This window comes from Vanellus vanellus, assembly GCF_965231255.1.
Source record: "Vanellus vanellus genome assembly, chromosome: 4".
Classification (NCBI taxonomy): Eukaryota; Metazoa; Chordata; class Aves; order Charadriiformes; family Charadriidae; genus Vanellus; species Vanellus vanellus.
Window position 1 is genome coordinate 30590378 of NC_138909.1, and position 26904 is coordinate 30617281.

A 26904-nucleotide genomic window follows, 5' to 3' on the forward strand; every position below is an offset into this window, starting at 1 on the left:
AACACAGAATAGACCATATGTTTAACCATAAGACATTACTGCAGTCTGCCACAAAAACTTATTTGTGGAGCACAATTTATGGAACGATATACAAGCTATAGGAAGAACAAATTCATCCTTGATTTAATTCTGAAGATTTTCAGCTTTTATGCAATGCTTTACCAAAAAGAATACTATAGGCTAAATGAGGGAAGGTAGTGCACTGATTGTATGAGCTTAAACATAGATCTTAAAAATGGAAAATCATTATTGGTTGCTAGCCAAGGTGAAACTGATTTCAGTCTTTGCCACTCCTTGGAGCAAAAAGATCTGCTGCAGAGGCTACTTAAGAGTTTGCCTTGATTTTAAAGACAGTGAAATGAGGCCATTGTATGTGAAGAAATAAGGGGGAAGACAGGTTCCTCTGTATTTTCACAAGCAATGCCTCTGGGCAATTATGGATGGGTTCTGATAGATTCTACAGGAAAATTATTTCAGTCTTCCTAAAAATAATTATAACTACTCTTACTTACACAGCAAGGTGTAGCAGATTCTCAAACAGTTTACAAACTTGCCTGCAACTGAAGCGTAGTCTCATCTAAAAAGCAGTGCTGGGCTCATTCTGGACCAGCTTTTCTGAACAGCTTTTAGCTGATGCCCTGAAGTTTTTATTTTTGGAAGCCAAAACAGAGTTAGCTACAACTAGATTTTCACCAGAACGATGAGATTAATAGTCCTACTTTGTGAACGGAGACAGGAAACATATGCAAAGTAAATCCTGATGTCTTGTGTTTTCCACCCAGATGAAAGAAGAGAGACCTTCATTACATTGTTATAGTTTTACCTAATTCTGATAAAATCTGATAGTTATGCCTCATGCCTGACCCTGGCAGCATCTAATTTGAACCATTCTCCAAAGGCTCTCCATTGCTTTAAAGGAGTTAAATAAGTATTCATCCTCCTTCCACAAGCAGAAAAACTGAGGCACTGCAACTGCTTCTTGCCATGGAAACTTCTAGTTAAAAGTGAAAGATGCATGTGATCTGCAAAGAAACTACTGATGTACCTAAGGCCACAGGAAGTGCTGATGTCAAACCCCTGAGCTGAATTCAGGAACTGCCACCTCCTTACCCTGGTTGTGAACCACAGCTCCTTGCCCTCCAGATCTGCAACCTAGACCCCACCATCACATACATCTGGCAGGCTGGCTGGGTCTTTGGCAGCTCAAGGGGGGCACTCCTTACCCATCTCTGGGATCTATATTACAGACACATTTCTAGGAAATCTTGTTTTACGGCGGCTGTTTAATACTGGTGCAAGAGGAGGAGGCAAGAGAAATTGATTGAGCACTTTGTAAAGAAAAATCAAATACTGTACTTCCTAGATTCACATGGCATTTGTTGGAAGCACCATGCAAGTGGTGATCAGTGTCAAACTACTTAATTTACAATCTTAAGATAAAAAAAAACGGCAGAGGTAATATGGCTGCATTTGTAGGCATGAGTAATGCTCTTTCTAAAAGCCGGAGAGATACGAAGATCTTTGTGTCTTCCACAAACAATGAACGGAGATTATAAAATAATCTCCTACGCGTATTACCCCAACTGTCTCCATTATACAAACAGTAACTGGGAAAGCGTCCTGGGGGTGCCTTATATAAGTCCTTGCTCTGAACCCCCCCTTTCGCACTCGGGGAATTTCTCTTTCCTCTAACCCGCTTGAATTCAGACCGAGGACCGCCAGTGCCGTGCGGGCAGCACCACGGGGCTGACCGGGCAGGCGCCGGGCTGGGGCAGAGCCGGCAGGCGGGGCCGGCCGGCAGCAACGCAGGAGCCGCGGAAACTTTGCGCCGCAGGGGCCGGGGCCGGGCAATAGCCGCGGCAGCGCCGGGAGGGTTCGGCAGAGCCCCGCTGCCGCCCCGACCTCCCTCTTGGGTGAAGGCACGGGGTGTGGGGGGCGAAGGCGGCCGATAAGGAAGTTGCACCAGTCGCCTCTCCCCGCCCGCCGGAGACGAGCGGGCGGCGGCCTCCGGGGGCAGAGGGGCGGCGGCAGGGGGCTGCACAGCGCGGAGCTGGGGCGACTTACCCATGGTGCCGCCGCGGCCTCCTCCTCCTCCTCCTCACCCTCCTGCTGCTGCTGCCGCCACCGCCTCTCCGCTAGCGCGGAGGGAGGCGCGGGAGGCGTGTGCGCGGAGCGGAGCGGGGCGGGCGCGGCAGCGGCGCGGAGCCTGCGTGCGGCGCGGCTATGAGTCAGGGTAGCACATCCGGGCAAGGCCGCCTGGGAGACACCCCGCCCGCCCGCCGGCACCCTGCCGCCGGGGAAGGGCGGCAGTCACGGAGGGAGGAGGCGGTGCGGAGCAGAGCGGAGCTCGGCGGCAGCGCCCCCGGCTGGGAAGGAGGGAGCTGGGGGGGGGGGGGGGGGTGGGTCTCCACGGGGAGCGGCGGCTCCCGCCCCTCGCCGCGGCCCCGGGCCTCCTTTGTTAGAGGGGCTGGGGTGGGGCACGGCGGTGAGGGAGTGAGGGGCACCGATCCGACCGTTAGTAACGACTGCGGGCGCGTGCGGCGTGGTAACTGCCTCCACCCCGCCGCCCCACGCCTGCCGGGGCCCGCTGAGAAGGGGCTGAGGGTTTACCCACGGCGCGGCGGGAGGTTGTTTTTTCTGCCGTGCTGGCCACCCCTAAGCGTTCTGTGGAAGGCAGGGCGCCGGGGCTGCGGCTTGCGGTCGGGGCTGTTGGCTGGTGAAGGAGATGCGGGGCTGGAGAGCGGGTGGGGCGGTGAGGCGACGGGCGGCGAGAGGGCTGCGGCCGGGTAGGTAGAGAGGGCAGGCAGCCGCCTCTTCGAAGTTCCTGCAAAGGCCCGGGGCCCGCTGAGGCTCCTCTGGCGCGGGAGGAGGTGGGGTGGCTTAAAAATGGGGAGCATTTTGCAGGAGGGGTGGATTAAGCTGGATGGAAAAGCAGGTTTTTTTAGGTGGGCTGTGTGAGGAAAAGAGCCGGTGGAGGAAACTGGCAGGTGAAGTGCGATTGCTGTACGTTTTGCTGAACCAGTGTTACGAGTTTCGCACCCAAAACTGAAAGGCTTCTGCACAAGGTAGTTGTGTGTGGAAGGCATTTGTAACAAGAAAATGAATATTTGTATTCAGTGTTCCCCCTTCCTTTGTGCCCTGGGATACTCGGTCTCTGTAAGGCAGGAAACAATGAGAAACTGTTTGCTCTTACAGTCCTCTCATTATAGCGCTTTCAATGGGAACCATTTGGGGAGGGGTTGAAATTGAGTAGCTCTTGTAGCGTTTTCACTTTTTCCAAATCTTTCCGTTATTTATGTATTCACAGGTTTACCTGACTAAACCCGAAAGTATGGTTAAATAGAGTAGGACCAAAGAGTGTGACAGAGGGTCTTGCTTGCTCTATAGAAATCGATAGGCCAGGGACAATTCAGATGAGCGATGCAAAAAGTTGCGGATGAGTCAGCCCCCACAGTGGCCTCCCAAGTGACACCAGTAGTCCCTTTCACCAGCCGTCAGCAGCTGCTAGGGATTTCCTTTCTGGAAGAGATCCCGGGAGCTTTCATGCCTGTAAAAGGGCAGTGTGATATGACAAGCAAAGAATAATTCATCAGTCCTTCTGCGGAGCACAGACTGAACATGTTGGGGTTTGTCCATTTACTTTGGAGTAGCCCTGTGATTCACCAACTCTTTCCTTAGGACATCAGCAGAATTTTGCAGTTGACTTCAGCGGGGTTAACCACTGGCCCCGTATGCAGAACTTGACACTGAAGATATGTAATTTTATGATCAGCCGATACTGAAAATTAGTATGTTTTTACAATGGCTAGACAACTGAAACACTTCTGTTGCTATTTTCATTGCACTGCAACTGCAGAAAATTCAAACCTGAGCATGTTGGTTTTTTAACTGCAGAGCTGGTCTAATTCAGAACCTAATAAAATATAGGGATTCTTAAACGAGTCTAAGTGGTGAAAAGTTGTATTTTTTGGCTTCCATCTGTTTTCAAATCTTGCCTGAAATTCATCTTTGTCCTATGTTTTTGCCTCCTTATTTCTTTCCCTCAGCGGTAAGTTTTGCTTTGGCTTTATAACTGTGTCCCAAATGTTTCCTCTACTTGTCTGGGGAAAAAGGCAATGAAATTCTGTTCCTACTGATCCATCTCTGAGGTATCATGAAGGAGATATTCCACATATTATTCCATATTATTTCCCACTTTGATACCTGGGATAAATCAGAGCAATCTGTAGAATGCACGAATTTCACAAGCTTACTTACATGTCTGAATTGAAATGCACACATATATCTTTGCAAGACCCAGAAAGGTAGGACTGTTACCTGCTCCAAGAGAGGATTTTAAGGACAGTGACTTCTAAAGAGTTCTGCTTACAAAAAAATTGCCAGAAAGAGCCCTGGCACAACAGAGCGTCTTTGATTATAATTGTTTTTAGTGGATCCAAAACAAGTGTGCAAAACTGAGGAGAGTTTTTGATCTTTTGACTGAATACTTACTAATTCTAGGAGAGAAAGAGAAAACTCCAAAGGAGCAGAGGACTTCATTTTTGTCAGTCTCTCAATTAGGTACAAGTTTACAACAGAATGAAGGGGCTGTTGTAAAAAAAATCCAAATAAACCCCTGCCATTCTTGCAGTTGAATGCAAGATCCTGTATGTATGGCTACTCATGGTATAGTGCAAAAGGCAGAGGAGTCTTCATGAGAGGAATTTCCATCTCCAAGAGACTATGGAAGAGCTTTGGGCCATCAGGCTTTATATACCGTATCCATAGAAGATATACAAGATCACTGCGCTGAATTTTTTTTAAAGTGGTTAGCACCTGTGAATGGTGCAGTGATGCTTGTGAGAATATCTCACTAAGAACAATGAAATGATGATGTTCTTGATGTATTCATCAAGGAAAAAATTAATTAAAACCCAAGTTTTTGAGGAAAACTGGGAACTGGAAGCAATGTATTAAGTTACCACTGAGGTTTGCAATAGAGATTGAGAAGAAACCTGTACAAGCACATTCTGTGGATTTCAGGGGATGTTTAATTTCAGCAGCGGGGAAGAGAATGAAAGATGCTTTCATAAAAATATCCTTTAGAGCAGCTTATAAGATCCCTACTTGTTTCTGCACTTGTAATGCAGCTGTGAGAATTGAGTTGTAGACTACAGAAATTATGAATTTATTAACAAGTGCTGTCTCTGCACTCCCAAACACTGACTGTACCTGATCTTCTGCAAGAAAATGGAAAATTGGGTCAAAGTGACCTTCCAGTGCTTACTACTTTGTGAATTTTCTTTTTCATGTCTTGCATCAGTTTCAAATTCTCAGCACATCTCCTTACCCCTGATGTAGTAACTCCTTGAAAATCTCCTCACATACGTTATATCATTTAGTTTGGCACAAAGGTGCATGTAAGGAATATACTTTTAATTGCCTCTGTACTGATGTTAGAAACCTACATGAGCAACAGGAGGATGTTGGGATGCTTGAATACATAGGGAAATATGATACAGTGTCTGTGAACTTGCACATGGAAAACAGGACAAGCTACTTCTTGAAATCTTCCTGTGATATGTGAATGGGAGACAACAAAGTGAGCACAGGGAAAGAGTGTTGCCAGGGAAGACATGATTTCTTCTCCCTGAAAGTAAGCTGCCTCACATTTTTCATGGGATAAGAGCAGTTATTAATACAGAGGTGAACACCTGACCTTGTCCTATGATAACCCATTCATGTTCCCATATCCATTGTGTAAGTGTTCATGATAAAGCCTTTCTGGTAAGTTTATATACCAGAATGGCTGACCTGAGAAAGTGAAATATGAGAAACTTGTAGGTTTTTTTTATTGTGCAATCCCAAGCTTTCAAAAAGCAAAGTTTAATCTGGTTGAAAGAAAAATCTATGTGCGTTATGTGTGAGTGTGTATGCATTGTGTGCATACAGATTGCAGTAACCCTTTCTGGCCTTAGAATTTGGGACTTTTTGAATGACCAGTATCTTCTGCTTTCTTCCTGGGTAGAAGGGAGAGTAAAAATGGCATATGATGCTTGGTATGTTCATAACACATGTAGACAGTAGTTACAGGCTAGTCTTACATTTTAGAGCTGAAAGACGTTTCCTGGATAGTCAGAAAGGAATTTCTTCCTTCTTTCCCTCAAAGATAACTGGGCAGTTGTATTATTTTTTGTTTGCTTGCTAGGGTTTTTGTATTTATTATGGGTTTCCTACAGCCCTCAAGAAAAGGTAAGAGAGCAACTGGAGGGAAAAATTGTTCCAAGATTATTTTGTGTGAATAAAATCTACTTGGATGACCTAGTCACAAGATCTGGGCTTGGGAAAGACTTTGCTTCCAGGTGACATTGACAGGGAGCCTTACCTATATTTGTCTTTCCCTTTACTACTATAGGAGGTAGTTTGCCAGCTGGACTCTCTGTAAATATCACCTAACCAGCATCCAGTCATACAGCTGTATTGGGTATGAGAATGTAGTGGTTCCCGTTCCTCAGTGGTGGTACACAGTCGAATTTGACTAAATCCCATCAGGGTTCAGGTGAGTAGTCTAACTAATCTATGGAACATCTAGGTTAAATTTATTGGCCTGTGATACACAGGTGACCTAATGGCCCCTGCTGGCATTATGCTGTGATTCAAGACAGCTGAGAGGGCTGGGAGAAAAAAGTAGAAAAGGATGAACTAGCTTCCTGGTTTCTATCCTTTAAATGCAAGTGAGAACTCCCCTTTTCTCAGCTAATTTAAATGGCATAAAATGAAAGAGATTAAAACATTTGCTAAAAAGGGGCTTTATCTGTAGATGTCTCCAGCTGTGCTGTAAGTATATTCTTCCCAGTATTGACTGGCTATCATTACGTAATTTTAGTCATTTTCCTGCTTAAGTTAGAGGGATGTGAAATAAATTGGAAAAAACCCTTTTTATAGATTCACACCGCTATTTCTGAGTAAGTGCTAATATGTAATCATGTTCTTGGGTAAAGTTTTATTTTGGAGTTGTTAGATATACAAAGAAATTATGCAGTGCTCTTTATTTTTAATTGTATACCTTTAGTATATTTTCACTTGTGTAAATCACATGGTTTTGGACTTAACCCAGTGAAGTGCATGTATCTGTGGCAGAGTTTGCTACTGTGTGTTTTATTTAAGTGTTATGAAGCATATTATATTTAAATATGATAATTTATTACTACGTAAATAATGTTATTCCTCTAGTGAGACAATCGTGTCCTATTTACTTCTCTGCTTCCATCAATTTCTCTATTTTGGCGCAAATAAAACTAAGCCCCAGATGTATCTTCTAATTTGTAAAAAACAGCTTCTGACTTGATAATACTAATCGAGATAATTTGAATTCTACTCAAGCAATAATAATTGCGAGAGTAAAGCTGTAGCTAAGTAAGGCCACTGTGTTCAACTGTTAGTGATGCATAAGTCAAAAGATTACAACACAAGGAAAAGGCCATTTTGGGGTAGGGTCACAAAAAAGACCTGGTTTGAAATCCCACCTTTTATACTGGGTGATATAGGCAAGTTATTTTGGTGTGTGATTATATGTCCATGATGATAGCCTTTCAACAGCTGATGGATAAGAATCTATCTATTGTTCATTGTATGTATTCTGATAGAATCAAATAGCCAAGACATCCCCCCCCACCCCCCATGCTCAAGCACACAGTATATCTCTCAGTGCCAGGTACAATACTGCAGTGCTTTAATAACATCAGTAAGCTCTTGGAATTTAAATAAGATGTGTATACCAACCTTTCTTTTTTAAATCTTTCTGCCCTTTTTGAAACTTGCAATCCAGTGAGCTTGAGATTCCCCAGTACTCTTTAACTCTTTTTTCATTTTGACTCCATTTGCTTATCTGGAAATATTTTTGCCACGATTGATAACTGAACTAATTCTGACTGAAGTTAACAAATGAATAATGTATTAGGCAGATGACTGTCCTGAAAGGAATTTGCAACTCTGAGGCAGTGTCTTGCCACATTATTGCCCGTAACATGCTAATGTTACATTAATCTGTAGAAGGGAATATCCAGATGCCTGTGCGTTGTCCTTTTAAAGCCTGTCTGTAGTTCAAGCAGATGAAATATGAACTCTGTGGTTTATTTAATTTTTCATTCTTTAGTACAGGAATTCAGGCTATATCTTAAGGTAGCAAAAAGTCTTTAGTGTGTACATGTGTAGGACCCTGTATATTTTGTGGTTCCTTAACTGTAAAACTGGCCATAAAAAAACTAGTTTCATTGAATTTCAGAAACAGAACTTTCACTAGATATGTACATATCTATATCTTCATATATATTTAATATGTATATGTCAATATATGCAGTGCAGTGCTTTAATAACACCAGGAAGCTCTTGGATTTTAATGAAGACGTGTTCGCCAAGTATACACACATAGCTATTTCTGGGATATCTTAAAAATATAAACAGGGTATGAACTGAAAAAAAAGTCGTTACATTTCTGGAAACCTGAAATAACAACTCTGAATATCACAGACAAAATCCTTAGGCTTTAATTTCTCAATATTATATGATTTGGCATTTTCTCAAATATGTTACAGTCTTTGCATTCCTGTTGAATGCATAATTTTGCTGCAGCTACCCCCCCCCCCTTTTCTTTTTTTTCTTTCTAGCCCTTGAGCTACTGCAACCCATATTTCTCTGACTGCATTCCACAATATAATTACTTGCACCCTGTTGTCCTGGGTCTTAGAGGGAGAGCCCACTTTGCAACCAGGTAGCTCCAGGTATAACCTGATGATTTGAAGTAATTTTTTGAGTTGCATTTTGTTGTCCCGAAGTGGGGTTGTTTACCTGGTGTGCAAGATGCTGATATACACACAGAGTAGAGGCATTTATTTATATTGTTTCTGCAGAGATGGGTGCTCAGTGGTGACCCATAAAGTTAGCAGATGGGCCTACAAGCTCTTTAGAATACTTAATACAGTTCAAAACACAGAAATACACACCCTTAATTGTAATTATTGGTTGGTACCTTATTTTAATAATTTCTATTAGTTAGTGCAGTCTCTTGCTTTCATTTAAAGTTACAATGTCCTTTAAATTATGCGTGCATGCTCCAGTACAGTGTGTGGGGGGGTAGTTCTGTTCAGGCTCTAATTGAGTCAGTGGTCATGATCTCCCACTGCTGCCTTTACCTTTCCCCGAGTTACTGCAAATCTTTGTTGACTTTATGCTTCTTCCAGCAGCTGTCCAGTTTGCAGTGCCTCCTGCAGAGGGATGTTCCTTTGTTATCAGCCTTCTGTTCTTCTTCAAGGGTACATTCATTAGCAAGGCATGTATTGTTTATATGAAGTCTTCTGTTTCACAAGGCCTTATAACCTTTTTACGGTTCTTTGCTCTTGCTTAGTGAGAAATTGTACCTTCTAAAATACATGCTACCTTTTAAAAGATCATTCTACCTTTTTAAAGTGTGTGAATTTTTCCAAGGCAAACTCTCAAAACTCATACTGTATTTGAGATACTGCAAGAAACTTAGCCTGTAATAACATCTGTGACTTCTACAGCTGAAAGCATGGAGTTGGGCAAATCTGAGAAGAAAACTGAATTTTCAGATAGATGTTGAGCTCTGGTCCGATCTGCTCACTCTCAAGCTTCTTTTCCTTGTATTTCCTTCTACCATGCAGCTCAGGAGGTTGGGGTGGAATAACAACTTATGCTGTGAAAGTCATTAATGCGTAACAGCAAAGGCAGGGTGTGTGTCTTGTGTGTGTAAAAGGTGGGTGATGGAGCAATTAACTGTAAGTGCTGCTTCAGGCAACGAAGATGCTGGTGTTTATGAAGGGATCAGCAAGTGTCAGGTTTTTTTAGTTGTGAATTTTGCATTCTTTTTCTCTTTTTTTTTTTTTTTTTTGTGTTGAAATCTAGGTACCAACAATGATATTAGCTGTAAAAAACACATCCATTGTACAATTCTAGACAAAGACAGTGTATTCCAAAACTAGAAATAGGGAAAATATGCACCTAGGCACCAGCAGTGAGGCTGTTATCTTCTTTGAATATTGTAGCGAGTTCTTGGCAAACTTGCCTGTTTACTGAGGCTGAGAATTTCAGAAAGGCAATTCTGAGCTATTCAAATGCCCACAAGAGCAGGATGTCAAAGCATTTCACTCTGTAACTACTTGATAAGTTAAGTCTAAATGTTTGATTCTTCAGATTTCTTAGGATTTGCATCCATAGAAGGCTGGGTATCTCAGCTTCTCTTTCCTTAATGTCTTTCCTTTTCCCCCAAAAGGGCATTAATTTATATACGGTAGCAGGAGAGCTTAGAAGTTGTGAAATGTGCTAATTTTAACTGCCTCCCACAAAATATTACTAAAACAACTTCACTGAGCCAGGTTCCCGACTTCTTATTGTTTGACTTTGTAAGGTTTGGTCCATGTAAAAAAAAAAAAAAAAAAAAAAACAAAAACAAAAAAAAAACCACCCAAAAACCAAACCCAAACAAACAACCCCAAACAATGATATTTTGGGCCCAAACAAATTTATTTACTTTGTGTTTCCAGTTGCACTGGGGAAAAGTAGCAGTTAAAAAAAAAAAAAAAAAAAAAAAAAAACCAAAAAAAAAAACACAAAACAAAAAAACAAACCAAAACCCACTTGCCTCTGAGGGCAGGTTCAGTTACCTCTAAGCTCCTCTAAGACTTCTATTCCTTGAGAAAGATTGAGATTTCAGTACAGCAGGCAGATGGATAATACTGGGCATCAGGAATGTTGATGAATGTGAAAGAGAAAAGGTGTGGCATAGTCTACAGTCTTTAAGATTATGCTTGATAGGGCTGTGAGGGTGGCTGGACTTGATGGATGAGGATTCCAGGCGTATGACAGCAGCTTGATAGCAGATGCAGCAGTCAGACCAGGAAGGGACTAAGTAGTAAGGAAGATGATAGGATTGTGAAGAGTTTACACTTGTATTGTGAAATTACACGTGAGATAAAGAAATAAGATTATTAGCTATTTTGCTCCAAGTAGTGAAAGAAATCTGATATCAGATGCGTCAGGAGAAAAGAAGACAATAGAGATTTAAAAAATCTGATGTTTATATTGCATGATGGAAAAGATTTGTGGTCAGCAGCAGTGTTCTGATGTGTAGGTAAAGCTGCTAAGCTAGAAGATGTCCAGGCTATAGCAGCAGCAAGAGACGATCAGATCATAGGCAGAATTGAATGCCAGTGCAATTAGAAATGCAGAGATCCTTTAATGTTTCCATGTTTTCATTATCTACTGAACAAGCTACCAAACCCAAAAAGAAAATAAAATGCAAATTAAAAAGAAATCAAATCCAGACTGTTGAATCATTTAAGCATTATTTCCATCAGCATTTTAGGCTGAAGTCTGGATTATTTCTCACTGTATGGAAGCGTTGAATTGGCATAATGCAAGAAGGTGCAAGAAGGGGTAGTTTCACTGTTCTTTTCCTTACTGCGAAGAATATTGTGGGACAGATGTGAGTCTGTGACAGACTCTTATTCTGAATCTATGTGATGAAACTCAGACCTCGTTTTCCAGCGACTGTACAAGCGTGCTCCCAATGTTTGGAACAACTCCTGGGCATGCTGAGCACGACCATTTACGAGCATAGATGCAGCCTATGTATTGTACAAGTAGCACATACACTTTTGTTCAGTCATAGCTCTCTTTCTAAAAACTGCTAATTCCACACTTTTTCTAATAATGGGTATTAATATACTGGTTTTTACTCTCAGGCTTTTCAATTTTGAAGCTTAGAGCTGATTTGAAGCTGCCCTATTTTAGCGCTGCATATGTATATTAGCATATTTTTCCCACCACTGCTGTTAATTTAGCCTGTCAGGCATGCGACAAACTGCAAGACCTTGCAGGTACTTGTCGTGTCTGGAAACTTTATCCATAGCTGTGCAAGTGGGGGTGGAAATCGCAACAAAGGTAACTGCCACATATCTTTATCTTCAGGCAATGGAGGTTGCTCTTAGGAGTGATTTCCCTTGGGGGAGAATGGGTAAGGTAGGAGTCAGACTGCAGTGCTGACGTGGTGCCCTCCGAACGGTTTTTGACAAGGTAAGGAGGGCTGCAGAGCACAGGACTTCCAATCTGTAAGAGGAAATACAGCCCATCAATGACACACAGGGCACAAACTGAAGCCAGGGAGAGATGATGGGAGGGAGAGCATATAAAGCAGGAGGCTTTAAAATGAAAGTTTTAGAAGAGGTATGTTTTCTTTAGCTTTATAAGGACATTTCTGATTTAAATGGCAGTTTTCCAGTACTCTACTATGCTTTTCCTAGCTCTATGTTATGGCCCTGACCTCCACATCACCCCAAATGATACTGTGGTTTGCCTGTTGGTCATTTCTATATAAAAAAGTCTCTCACTTGATGTTAGCCTGCATTCAGGGATGCCCATATATGTATCCATATCTCAGTATTTTTTAGTTATAAGGAACTCTGGAATTGAAACCAAAATACGTTTTTCTCTCGTGGGCCAACAACAAACTGAGAGGCCTTTGAAAAATTAGCATTAAAGTCTTAAACTACTTGCTGCAGGGCTGACCACAGCTGTACTTCTTGCATTTCCTGATGGCAAGGACTGCAGGGATGCTTAAGAGAAAGAAGAGGTTTCAAGTAATCTCACTGCTGTCTTGTATTACTGAATTTTGATTTCTGATATTGCATTTGAGGTTAGAAGCAATATGGTCCTTTTTCTTTGTGTATGGAGCTGGTAACTGCCTAAGCTTTATATTTTAAAACGTTTTAAATTAGTTAAAGGTCTGTGATATTCTCAACTAACAGTCCCTAAAACTGTTTTACCTTCACAAACCTAATTAATGAACAAACAGCAGGAGGAAATTTAAAAATATTAAAAAGTCATGAACCAGTATGGTTAAAATGGCTGTTTGCTTTGATACATTTGTCCTGCATGAATCTTTACAGGCTGTTTTATTATAGGAAGTTTTCTAAGCTCCTGTGAATGTTATCCTAAATGGAGGCCCCAGTGAGAATGCTGATTAGTGGAAACGCATTTCCCTTCTTTCTTGGGTTTGCATTAGTGATGATGAGTTTCTTGTGGAGCTTTCAGAGCTCTTGCCAGAAAGATAAGACTATCATTTCTTTGCTATTGCCATTCATTATAGTAGCTGCTGCTTGGTGATGTGCCAAGAATAGTTCAGGGATTAGCTGGAGCTGGGCCTATGGCTACACCTGTGTATTCATGAAAATTTAATGAAAATATTGGACTTGGAAGTGTAATTCACACGTAATGTGAAGTATGTGCAAATCCGTATGCTTTGTACCTGCAAATTGCACAGATATGTAGGTCTGAAAAGTCTGGCAATTCCTCTAATGCAAAATACTTGCTTAAAATTGTTCCATTAGAGCTATTCCTACATCACTATGTAGAGAGACAACCTCTTTTTTTGTGGTCTGTTTGTTGTGTGGTTTTTTTTTGGGTTTTTTTTTTTTTTTTGTGTGTGTGTGTGGTCCCCCCCCCCTTCCTTCCCCCCCCCGTACTGTCCCCTATATATTGTACTTTTCCTAGTTCGCTTTCTCCAGAGAGGTTCTGTAGGGCTATGTATTTTGTAAGGAAGCCTCTTCCCTTTTCTCTGTGTGCTTGCCTAACTCCAGATGACCTCTGCCTTTGACCTCCCCTTTGACTAATAATGAGACCTGTGGCTTAATCTAAGCAGCTGTTTATTCTGAGGACATCACTGCACACCACAAGCGAAGCTGAGCCTCCTAGGCACCATATGGGCTAATACATAGATGCCTGTGGGAACCAATGCTATCAAAATTCAGCATTACAAATGGCTTATCTACATAAAATATCTGGAAGTGAGAGCAAAGAATAACTAGTGAATGGACTATCCAGAAGGGAAAAGTTAATGATGAGTGCTTGATAGCATATTACCCTGATAAACTGGAAGGCTTGAAAATAAAAGGTTCATGGGCGATTTTACAGGAGGGAAAAAAAATAACTGGAGTCTTCAATAACTGTAACTTCTGCCTCAGAGTTTCACTGCAATAGTTGATCTACTTTCCCCTGATATCTTACTCTACCAAATTAGAAGCATTATTAAGATGGATTATATTTACTTGTCAGAGAGGGCCTAAAATAAGACGATACTGCACTGTTGTTCCTTGTAGGCCTTTGGACCTAGGTTTTTATTCTCGGACTGAAAAATTCTACTGTTCCTTAGGCTTCTTATTTTAATGGGAACTTTGTGTTGTGCAGGGCAGGTGGGATATAATCACTTCAAAACGACAAAAAAAATTGGATACAATATTTAGCAGAAATTAAATGTTTCCAAAGCTGCAAACTTTGGGGAGCTGGAGCTGCCTTTCCAACAGCACAGATATCTTCCTAAGGGTCAGTCTTCTGTTATTTAAAAAAAAAAACAAAACAAAACAAAAAAAACCCCAACAAACAAACCCTGTTAACTGGCTTTATAAAGCCCTGAGCTCTAGGAATTCTGCTGTTGTGGACATTTTTGCAGAGCTCTTTATTTCCTAGGCAAAAACTCATTTGCATTGTGGTATTGTTATGTGTTTTCTTTTGATCTCCTACTTTGGATTTCTAAGACTGAATGCTATTTTTTTTTCTTGCAAATTTGCATTGCCGCAGGATATGAGAGGCTTGTTTGAACTCGTTTAATTGGCCAGTGATGTGAAAAATGATCGTTTTCTATATTGGAAATGAGCTCAGGTAACCCCTTCATGGAGTCCTTATAGCCTACTGTAATTTTCCATGCATTTCTACTGACTCAGGATTATCTTGTCTGGAAGGAGAATGAATGCTTCTAATCTTTTCCAGGTTTGCAGATATTGATTTTGGGGTTTACAAGACATCAGCATAAAAATATAGAAAATCAAAAGACAATTAGCCACGCTCTTAAGTGTTCTTACTTCAGTGAAAATGATACCATTCCAATTAAATCAAAGGAGATAATCCCAATAGATATGGTGTGTCTAAGAATAAAATCGAGCCTGCTCTTTTAGATTTGCTTTAATTTGCTTTATTGTAAACTTGGCGAGCTTACCTTTTATTTACACAGAGGCTATATTTTATGGGGTGGTTTTGGACAAGAAGAAAATATTATTTTTTTTAATCCTTTGAAAAGCCTGGATGCAAGAATCTAACCTGAAGTGTACAAAAGCTGCATGACTGATTTTCAAAAATAATATGCTTTACAATATTTTTATTAGCATTTATGACATGTTACAATTGCTTGTTGATTTTTAGAATGTTGGAGAAAACTAAAAGTGTATACGCCATAGTTTCAGCAATAAAATGCCAAATTTAAATACACTAAATATAAACTATATCTCTTATCAACACTCCCATGTTTCCAGCCATCTCTTTTGTCCTGCCCCACTGCAGAGTCCTGCCCTGTAACATTTGACTCTACTGACAGTTACCAAGCCTGAAACTAGAGATTGCATATCTCCTTTTAGTCCTGTTTAAAAGGAACTTGTCTGTACCTTAAAGTAGGGGGTGTTATCTTGAGATTATAAGGAAAAGATGGTAATTTACTTAGCTTCCATGCTGTTCAGAATCATCAGCTTCCCTGCCCCCCCCCCCCCCCCCCCCCCCCCTTTTCAGCTCCTAATTTGAACCATGTAAAAGAAATATTTTTTTTTTTTAATAAATCTTCTGGTACAGCTGGTGTGTATAAATTGTTTAACCAATGTGCTCAGGTTACAGCAGACACATGGATTTGCTGTTGGATTTCGTGTAGCAGTGCTTTAAACTCGTTACTGAAGATTGAAACTCGCAATTGCTAAGTGACAGGGCCCTTATAACGAGGCATGTGGGTACATGTATTGTAGTACAATCGCTGTCTCGATCTTTGTGATAACTATGCCTTTGAACTTGTATGTCTTTATGGAAAAATAATAATTAATCTACTTCCTATTCTTCAGTACACATGTTGAATTATGGTAGTTTCATCTGTGTAAACTGTTTAGTGAGAAATGTGACCGCTTTTCATCATGTAGTTTTAAATTTCTGTAAGGCACATTAGCTATAGGGGGAAAAAAGTGATGAACAAGTCTGAGGAAAAGAAATTCTTCTTAACCACAGAAATCTGTAGAGAACTTGTGCTATTTCACTACATAGTGTAGAGCTAAAGTATTAAGGTGACAAGGATGGCCAGTGTTTATCATTCTAAATTTTACCTTCTATACCTCATTGAAGTAATTTCTATTGTGTGTATTTGTTCAGCTCTACTGCTCTTGGTGGTCTTGAATGTAATTCCCTTGCAAGGGGTGGCTATTGCTTGGTTGCCATGTGAAGGCACACATCAAAGATGTTATTTTAGAGCAGTTAGCATAGTTCTGCAAACTGTTCAGCAGACGTTCTGTGTAATAGAATTAACTTGTCATGCTTGGGCTTTCCAAAGTGAAATTCCAGATTGAAACTGAGACTGTCATTTGCATCACATCACAGATAGTGCAAGAAAATAATCACAAAGAAAAAAGAACAGACAGACTGCGTTCCAGGCATTTTATGCTGTCTGCTTCTATTTTAGAGGGAACATGCACCGTAGGTAGAAGTATACAGGCTGGGAGGGATGTACACAATATGCTATTTCCGTTTAATTTTCTTCTGAGGAAGAAAATTCAGAGCTATAAGTTCAGGTTATCAAATTATTATCTTGCATGTTCCTTTTCTCAGAGTGTAACGAATGAGAAATATTCCAGGAAACAAACATAAGATTTTTCTTCTGTAAATGAGGTATTTTTGGAACTATCTAAAATAAATGATTGCAGAAGATGTATAGGAGGCTAGCCTGCAAGCTCTCTCAGGGATGACCTGCTTTCAAATATTTGCCACTTGTGAGCTCTCTTACATATCCAACAACAGGTTCAGCAAACTTTTTGTATGTAAATCTTAGTAAAACTTCCCAATCTTTGATTTCAATAACTGATTTACTGATTTCTATACTTCTTTGGTATTAACTTAAAAAGAAGCTTGCAGGTAATATATGTTTGCAATTAAACATATCTGTTTGTGTTCTCACTTCTATTAGTGTTCTAAATCTATTGAGTCTTTAAATTAATTGGGATGTATGATTTTGTCTTTGCTTTTTATGCAATGCTGTATTCTTTCCGGATGTACCACATAAGGTACCTTACTGAAATTGAGAGTTGGATCTAAACAAGATGTGAAATATGTCTACAAGTTCACAAAACCCAGCAGAATACCAATTATTTTTGTATTTGCCCTTGGCTAAAGGGGAAATATGATAAAACGGCTACCACAGAATACCAATTCAATGCAAGCTCCCAGTGTGGACAGGTTACATTCACACCCTTGTGTGTTCCAGAATAGATTGCCTCTGCAGACAAAGCCCTCAGATCAGTTGACAGGAATGATGTTTCATCAATGTATGTATGCATATCTTAATTAAGGGTACACATTGTCAGAGCTGACAGGAATGTCAGGCTCTTCAGATTCCCAGAAATACTTTCAGCCTGACAGATATGAAGCCACTATTGGCCAGTATATCACAAAAGATGAGTCATTCTTTTTCCTATATGAATTAGTACCATTCCTATAATCAGCATCTGAATTTTCCCTTTCTCTGTGGGGTTATTTTGTAATGCTTTACAATTCAGAGACAGAGCTGTATATATACTACCTAACAAACGCTTAAATGCAAGAGTCTGCCATGCTTTTGAGACATAAATAGAATTTTATCTCAATTAGGAAAACTCACTAAAGGCTTAAGTGTTATCAAGAACATATAATGAGATGCAAATGTGTCTCTTAGGAGAAATTTTGTTATTTTTCTGGTCAGAGATGCAGTAACTATCAAAGCATGACTATATCTTGGAAAATAAAAAGTGTTCTGCAGCTGAAGGAAAGGGGATTTGTCCTGGTCCTCCTGGGTGCTTTGTTTAAGTTATATCTTAGTCAAACCTTTGAAGAGCAGATTCTAACATTGTGTTGTGCTATGAGTAGTTACTCTGGTCTTGTAAATAATGAGATGATTTTTTTTTTAATATAAAACTGGAATACTGATAAAATCCCTAGTGTGGAAGCAATTTTGTGGGGAAGATATACTTTAAACATCAGTAAAAATCACCTTTATGCAGACATCAGTGTATCAGTAAAATAGATATTGTTTAACTATGTAAATGGCATTTTAGTATGTAAACCCAGTTTTCTTTCTGGAATTTGGTTCAAGTAGTCATTTAGGTCAGATCTGCACTACAAAGTTTTGCTGGCAATGCTGTTATTACTTTTATTTAATAGTCTATAGCCACTGATTTCCTTTAATCTTTTATTCATAGTAATCCTTTTCTTTCTATACAGTGGTCAATAAAATAGTCTTTCAAGTAAAAGACCCTGGAAGTCTGAGATCTACCTGCTGGAGCAGAATTAGATACTAATGAGCTCAGTGAGGGAGATACTTATGCGTCATGGGAGACTGTCAGAGAAATTAAATGGACTGGGCCTGAGTTTTTAGGCACAACGCAGAGGGTAATTGCAGCCCTCAGACAGCACTGAGGAAATGCTTTGAATACTGCAGCTAGGACTGAGAAGAAAAATTATCTAAAAGATACCAAGCACTCTGGTACTAATGATAATGAAGACAGTATTCAGAATACTTGGAAGGTAATTGCTGAAATAGAGTATTTGTCTTCGTATGAACAAAGGTTGCAAATTAAAGAATTGTGTAACAATTCACTTGTCAGTACTAAGTACAGTTTATTATTTACTAGTTCAGTGTAAGTTTTCTGCCAATATTAATTTTGATTAAGGGCATTAGAACTGGATGTTGTGCTGGCATAAGTACAAAAACACGTACACAGGAGGATTCTATCTCTTTTGCTGCAGTTGGTCCTTAGTTAAAGCCGCAGAAAAACTTGTGTGGACAAGCCAGAAATGAAAAAACAAGTGTAAATAAATATCATGCTGCATTTTGAAATTTTTTTTTTTTTTTGGTGAAATTCTTCCTGAGCCTACTTGTGTGAACCTGACCCATTAGCAAAAAGGGCTAAATGAGCAGAAAGCGGCAAAGAACAACTACTTAGTATTTTCAACTGAAAAGTTGCTCTTTTAGTGAAACAAAGGAATAAATATGGGCTGGGTTTTGCACTTTTTTTCAATGTAGCTTGTAGTCGAGGTTATGCTTTTTTCTTTTGCAGTAAACAGTCTATGGTTTAAGAGACTTCAAGTAAGAGGGGCATATCAATTAATCTAGGGCTTCATCTCCTGTTAGGTGGGCAAATATACACGTCATTAATAAAACCTCCTTTTTAGCATCTCATAGGTCTCTTGATCTCTTTCCAACATGAAATTTCAAGCTGTAAGGTGACTCTTATTGGTTAGATCTTATTTAGAATCTCTATATAATTATGATTACCAATGTTCAGGGAAGGCAGATTCAAATTTGCCTTACAGGAAAATGAAGTACATATCTTAAAAGTGGAGCATGACCTGCTGTGTAGCTTGAAAATGCAGGCTGAAAGACCGCGTGTTTGTTCTCTGCGAGTATATTGAGGTGAGATGAAAATCAGAGACAGGAAAAATAGAATTAAACCAGGCATAGCATATGAACATAGGAGCATAGCCTGTTCATTAATTATTTTAGGCAGGACAGAAGAAGAAGCAGCTGTTTACTGAAAAGAAAAATAAGGTTCTGAAACAGCCTTCTGAACAGTTGAAGTACCTGACTGGTTTTAAGATGGAGATGGATGTGCTTGTGAGCATAACTACCTGTGATACAAAAGGTAGAAGTTTATTACTTGCTTCAATTTTCAATCAGTTCCTGAACTTTAAGCCAGTTTAGAGCTTCATTTGCCAGTTTGGTAATACCGAAATTGCATCTATCTGCACTTCTGGGTATAGATGCCAATTAGCAAACACATCAGTTTATTTGAAACTCTGGTCATTGAATTGATGCCAATTTTAGAACAGCTATTTATCAACATCAGAAAGGTGAGATCCTCAGTTTTTTGAGCGCTTTGAAGTTTTTAGTATTATAGGACTAATGAGCAACTGGAATTCAATTAGTCTCTTCCAATATCTAATAATATTTTGTGGTACTGATCCAGACTCATCTGGACAAGAACTAGTCCTTGGACTAGTGCAATTTTCATTCCTATCTGGGTATGCTGTCAGTTCAGTGTTGTGGGGTTGTGTGTTTTTTTTTTGTTGTTGTTGGCTTTTTTTTTTTATTTTTTTTTTTTTAAGATTTATCTGACACAAAACAGAAATGCTGTTCTGCAAATGAGTAGCCACAGCTCTGTGGCAGATGTGAGGCATGAAACAGCCCTACCGCATGCCTTAACAGTAGCATCACAGTGTAGGCATGATGCAGAACTCATGTAATGACTCCTCAGCTACCAGAAGAGAGGGTATTGGCAGATAAAGAAGGTGTGGATGTATCAAAGTAACTCTGGGCTATTACCTTGGCCTGCTGAGGCCCTCCACAGCTAGCCTGCTGCTCGGGTGCATGTTAATGACAAACAGAAGACAGGCACTTAATGCTCAGACAATGTGGACCTTGCTAACCCTGTTCCTGTTCTTCATTAACCTTTAAGGGCTATAATACGTGAAAGAATAAGGTTGACTACCTTGGATAGAACTCTGTGTAGAGACCCTATCATTTTCTCCATTACATGTAGGCTAAACTTTGATAGGCTGGGTCAAAGTGAGAGAGTCTCCTGGAAACTTGGAAAGGTGATATTCCCAGTAAGCCCAAACAGAACTGTTACAGAGATGCTGGGAGCACTGAGAGGCAACTAAAAGATGTTGAGAGAAGTCCAAGAAATAAGACATAAGAACAAGAGATTGTGCAAAATGAATTAAGATAGCACGGGAGGTCTCCCAGAAGGGACTAGGAGACGATTTGTCAGAGGAGATAAAAACTCTGTTAGCCATGCAGTTAAAAGTGTCTAAGTGAATGTAGAAGCCAAACCACAGAGCCCTCTGTCTGTTAGAGCAAGGCAGATTGATGAGGTGCTTGGTGACCTGGCTGTCGTGACCCAGAAAGATTTTCCAGGAAATGGAGGAGACATGGAAACTACAGGCCAACTTGGAAAATGCTGAGATAAGATGCTGTAGGAAGTGAAGGAATTAAATAATTAGCTTACAAAGAAAGAAAAAGATTTTAGGCTGTAGCGGGAGCTAGCTTTCTGGGTGAGATATTTTGAACAACCCCGGGTAAGAAAGGATATTTTACACCCTATTCATAATCTGCAGAAGGCAGAGGCAAGAAATTGTATTTCCTCAGTTTAAATGATGTTATCTTTGAAGAGAAAATGCCTTGTGATGATTATTTGACTGTAATGGACAAAAAGAGGAATTTCAGTAGACAGCTTAAGTGACCCATCTCTGAGGGTGCTGCAGAATTTACCTGCAGGAAAAGAAATCTCATCCTCCAAATCTTAAACGAATCTGTAATATGCACCTTAGAACTACTTATCCATCTCAGTTGGCCAAGAAACACTTGAGCACTAGAAAGAAAGAAAAAAGAAATTTCATCTGAACTGTTAAAGGTATGATATATTTGTTCCTTACATAGCCAAAAGCTCTTGAGGCATTCTAGAGTAGACTGTTAGTGTGCCAATTTCTTGTTTATTGGAATTTAAGGCTAAAGATGAAAAGCCACAGCAGAAGACAAAACAACTGCTAGTGAGAATACTAAAGGAGAGTGCTTTGTCTATATGAATACTGATGTGATGTGGCCTTGCTTGAGAGTGTCTGGCAGTCAGTGTTCTTTAATACCTGGGCTAGAAGAGTAATTTATAAAATACTTGGAAATCTAGCCAGAAGGAATCCAAAATGTTATAACAGTACCTACTGTGTTCTGTTGACTAAATTCTTCATTGCACTTGGGGTTCTGAATTACAAATATTTACTTCTAAGGAGATTAAAAAAAATCAGCTATTCTAGACTTTCCTCAAGTCAATAGAGAAATAAAAGGATGTGAATTTGTTAACTACTGTTTCTTTTGGTGGCATGCTAAACTGTCAACAGCATCCACAGTATAATCTCTTTCACAGTCTGCTCTCAACTTTTGAGAGCAGTAAAGGAGTATAACTTCGCAAATGAAAAAACTTGGCTAATTCAGGTACTGGGGGTTGCAACATAGAAACTTAAGAATGTTGCAGAGCTGGCAAAGAGTCAAAGCTTGAAGCCTTGCCCGGGTCTTCTCTTGTCTCTTACTGGGCAACTCAGGTGCATGAATATCAGACTTTTCTATTAATCAGATTTTAAAAAGCTTATTAGCCTGGTTGCAGTGCTGGGTCGAAAGTGCATGCATTTGCACTGTGCTGCACCTGATATGTAAAGTCTTTTATACAGCATAGAGCCCCGAGGAGGGTGCTGCTTAGGTATGTGACAAGAAATTGGCTTCGGCAAAGCCAGACTTCTGAGCTCTCGTTCCATAGTTGCTCTGCTGAATGCATGGCAACCTACAAAAACCACTTCTCTGGAGTTCGGTTTCTATTTGGGAGCAAGCTGAAGACTGCTGTCACTTCTCTGATGAGACAATCATGTTAGGTTGTATGAGGAGGCGCTGGAAGCCTAGATCCATTCCGGTGACTTGGAGAAGGAGGGAGACAGATGGTGAAAGAAGCTGGAAGGTGTTGTAGGGTCTGAGGGCTCTCTGATTCACCGTGTATAAGGTCAAAGCTGAAAGAGCCTTTGGGCAATTGAGATCACACAGCAGCTAAAACTGTCTATGCAAGTTCTGTATGAGATCATTAACACAAATATTGTACACAGTCGATGGGGTGCCTGTCAGGTGGCTTCTACGGTTTTAAGGCAAGCAGTAACATTTAATGAATTGTGATACAATATACATGGCTTATACACTCGCCTCTCAGTTTCCAGAGGTTTTGCAAAAGGCCGGATGACTCAGAACAGTATGTACTTTGCCAACTGATTTAGTAGTTATGGGCTAGATTTGCAGGGCAGGGGAGGAAACCACATTATGTGGGAGCAGGCACTAGGAAGCAATTGTGGACTTCATTCAAGATAATGCATGGACTAGTCATCCTTGCTAAAAGCCAAATGGAAGAGACAGTCAAATTACTTTATTGAATAAGATCACTAAAAACTCAAAAGTCTTTACCCAGGATCCTGTGCCATGAATGCATGTGTGGGAGGAAGTGAAACTTAATTCAAGAAGAAAACTGACTCTGGGACAGGCTAGTTGCAGCTGTGGTGGTCCGTGGTAAGTTAGACACGGAAGGTAATCAGAAATCAGAAAAAGTAAACAAGAAGCAGAGAAGAAAAGTCATGAGCATGAATGCATATTTCATTGCTCAGACATTCCAGGAATTAATATATCCTGTCCTTTTTACCCAATGTTTAAAATTTGCTCTTTTTTATGCTTGAATTTAAAAAGACTTCATATTTTCTCGTGGGTTTTTTCTTTTTTTTTTTTAATATAATGAAGCAGAACTAGTTTGGATATGTTTGTTAAGATGTCTGTGGAAATCCATACATTTTACTGAAAACTAAGTGAAAACAAATCCAATAGCTGTAGGTATGACTTAAGATCAAAATCGGAAGAATCCAGAAAAGCTTTTATCATATGAAGTCAGTCACTCTGCAAAACACATATATTTCGTAGAAAACATTTACAAATATTTTCTGAATTATTAATGTTTGCTCTCATGTCAGATGAAATATTGACATAATATATTTTCCCAAGCATAACAATAGAAGTGTGCAATGTTGCTTCACATGTTGGGAACGATCTTTACTTCTGGAAAGTGCTGATTGGAGTCATCAGTCATTCCTCAGATTTTACACTCCAACTGTCTGTATAACAGGGTGTTTAAAGCAAAAGAAATACTCCTTTCCATTTTCATCAGCAACCTTCATGCATGTGGGTTAGATCTTAAATTCTGTGTCATTGCTGTGCCTTTATCTTTGTTTACAAAGCAGGTATTTGAGCAGCATATAGACCTTAGCTAAGATCAAGGTGCTAGATACTGCACAAATGTATTGTAATAATCCATTCCCTGAAGAATTTCCATTTCTAGAGGTGGAAAGGAGGATATAACATATTTACGTGTATTTTATGTATGCATATATTAGTGGAATAGCAAAATATATTATTTGGCAAGTGTTCTGTTAGATCCACAGTGTATTACAGTTTTATTTCTATATTTGTTAATATTGAAGCGTGGTTTGGTTGGGAGAGAGCTCAGCTAAAGTGAAAGACAAAAGGAGGATTTAGACTTTGTCTTCCAGGGGAAGGGGAGGGATGGAAGTACGTGTGGGCAGGGCAACATCGAGGAGCTCAGAGGAACAATGTCAGCCCCTTGCTTGTTCCACTGGCTTCACCCCAGTGCTATTTCCACTTTCCTGCCAGCTCTAATAGAGGCTCCTTTACCATTAGACGTGCATGTGGCTACTAGCTGGAACACACAGAAAGCTTTTAGAGCCTCGCGAGCCCCAGTCCACAGAGAACAGGCAAGTTGTGCTGGCTTGCTGTTTCTTTCCTGTTAATTTTCCCCCGAAATACACAAAATAACTTCTAATGTAACTTCTGCCTGTACTTAAGGCCTGAACTACCAAATGGCATTGTACATTTGCAAATGGGAATGAGAAGCCCAGCATTTATAAACGAAGTGAGAATGGGACCGATCTGCAGCAAAAGGAGTCTCCTAAAGCACTATCTACATATTAAAGGGGTGGGGGGGCAGAGGGGGCAGGGGGAGTGGTGAGTTAGGGCACCCTGCTCTGGAGCCTATAGTGCCTGCTGTTTAAAATGCCTACATCGCTTGCCTCTGAGCTCCCAATACAGCTGGCATGCTATCAAATATCCCAAAGGGTATTACCAGTGGGAGGTTAGTAGAAGTCTCTATGTTTAATAACTAGTGCTGTTTGTAAATAAAAATTTATCCAGCACTAAGTAGAGAGGCGGAACCTAACAAAAACCCAATTGTGTACCTCTTTGTCTTATTTCAGTATCTATGTATCTTTGTAGAGCAAAGCTTTGCTGATGTAAATATTGTTCCTAGAGACAGTTCACATAGAATCATTATGGCTGGAAAAGACCTTTAAGATCATCAAGTCCAACCATTACCTAACTCTACCAGTCTCACTTCGAAACCATGTCCCTGAGCACCATATCTAGATGGCTTTTAAATACATCCAAGGACAGCAATTCAGCCACTTCCCTGGGCAGTCTATTCCAGTCTTTGACTGTTTCAGTGTAGAAGTTTTTCCTAATATCTAACCTTTACCTCCCCTGGTGCAACTTGATGCCGTTTCCTCTTGTCCATCTTTCCATCTCACTACTCCAGTTAGTTTTTCGGTTCTGTGGTCTGAGTTTTCAAATTTTTTTTTTTTTTTTCCTCCTTGTTCTTCTAGTAATCACTTTGTTTAGCTCTTGACCCTCTCTTTTTCCCTTCACTCCTGGAGTGCTGATCTAACTTCTAAAAGCTTTGGGAAATATATATCTGTGAAGTCCTTTTGCCTTGACCCCTTCCTGACTGATGCTGGAAGTGCAGTTTTACATGGCATCTGTACATTTCCACCTGTCCTTATAGTTACCATAGAAACTGGCCACAGGCTGCGTAAAGCCACTGATGAGGCAAGGAGGAAGGGATAAGCCTTCTAGTTCTTAAAATAGAATAATAAGTGTAGGGCTGACAACAAATCTCACTCTGTCTAGGATGCACATCCAGCAAAGTATGAATTCTTGCAGTGCTATAGAGTTGCAATGAAATAATATATATTATTTGAAGAAATGTATGCATTGCTCCGGCCCAGCTATCCTTCTCATGCTGCCATGGAGGGTCATCACGTACCCAAACTGACCTGTGACTGGGCAAGCTGTTACGGAAGCTGATAAAGCTCTTGTGCCAGAAAACACCCGAGAGACACAACAGTTGAAACAGAAATGTTGTAGGATGCTTTGATATTACTTTAATAGGGGAAACTTACTCTCCTTTTGTCTTTGTGCAGGCTTGTGAAAGAGAATTTTTTGGCCTGGTGAACAAGATTGAGTTCATCTTGCTTCAGTTCTGAGACAAAATCCAATTTTTCTTTTTAAAATAGGCGATACTAATTTTTCTGCAGCTTTAGCATCTGGGTTATTCTTTTTGGCTGGGCAACATGAATGTTAAGCACAGGTATTCTTTTGTCGTAGCAATCTATAGAGAATGATGTGAATGATCACATAACGTGCGAGTCAGACATAGGCTGATGCAAGCTGCAGCCTGGCAAACCTGCAGCCAGTGGATGTAGCAGAAACTCATCTGACATCGAAGCTCAGCCTCGGCAATCTGTTTTACTTCTGAACATGGGTGGGATTTTGGGTGGCTTTGAAGCAGTAGCGCTCCATGCCCAGAACACAGAGGAGCTGGAAGCTTGAGTCTTTTTCCTTCTGTCTCCTGTCTTGCTCTCAGATTTAAATTTCTCCAGTGGTAAGCAGTCACTAGGAAAAGGCCCATTTTGCTGGATTTCCTAAAGCCTGACTTTGGTAACTTCAAGATCTAACAGGAAACAGATTTAGTAATTCAGTACTTTGTGGATGCCCATTTAATAGAAGGGTTAATGAACAAAATGTTCTATACACTTCACTGATTTCTTGAAAGGAGGTGATAAAGGTGCAAGCGTGGCCTGTGCACCATATATATACTTACAACATGGGCAAACACAACTTGCTCTTAGAGCCAACCAGAAGTTACGTGACTGTACCACGGTGGTCCTGAGCTGAGGCTAACACTAAAATTTCAGGAGGGCTTATTAGTTCAGGGCTGGTGTGATACTAACTGCAACCACGTGGCTTTGGCCAGTGTAGAATATGGGCAAATCTGCTGAATGTACTCCTTTGCCTCGCTGTCAGTTTGTGATGCTGCTTTTTTCCAAGCCAGGCAGCTGTTCACTGGCAACTGGAGTAAGAACACTGCACTCTCAGTT

General features: G+C 40.4%; 1 protein-coding gene across 1 annotated transcript in view; it reads right to left on the reverse strand.

Annotated features, from left to right (window-relative positions):
* RAP1GDS1 (Rap1 GTPase-GDP dissociation stimulator 1) overlaps positions 1 to 2079 on the reverse strand; it is a 101719-nt gene extending 99640 nt beyond the window's left edge. Inside the window, exon 1 of the mRNA XM_082482495.1 lies at positions 2065 to 2079. Coding sequence (XP_082338621.1) covers positions 2065 to 2068 — 4 coding nt within the window. The 5' untranslated portion in view covers positions 2069 to 2079. The remainder of the gene's footprint in view (positions 1 to 2064) is intronic.
* Positions 2080 to 26904: the final 24825 nt, after the last annotated feature.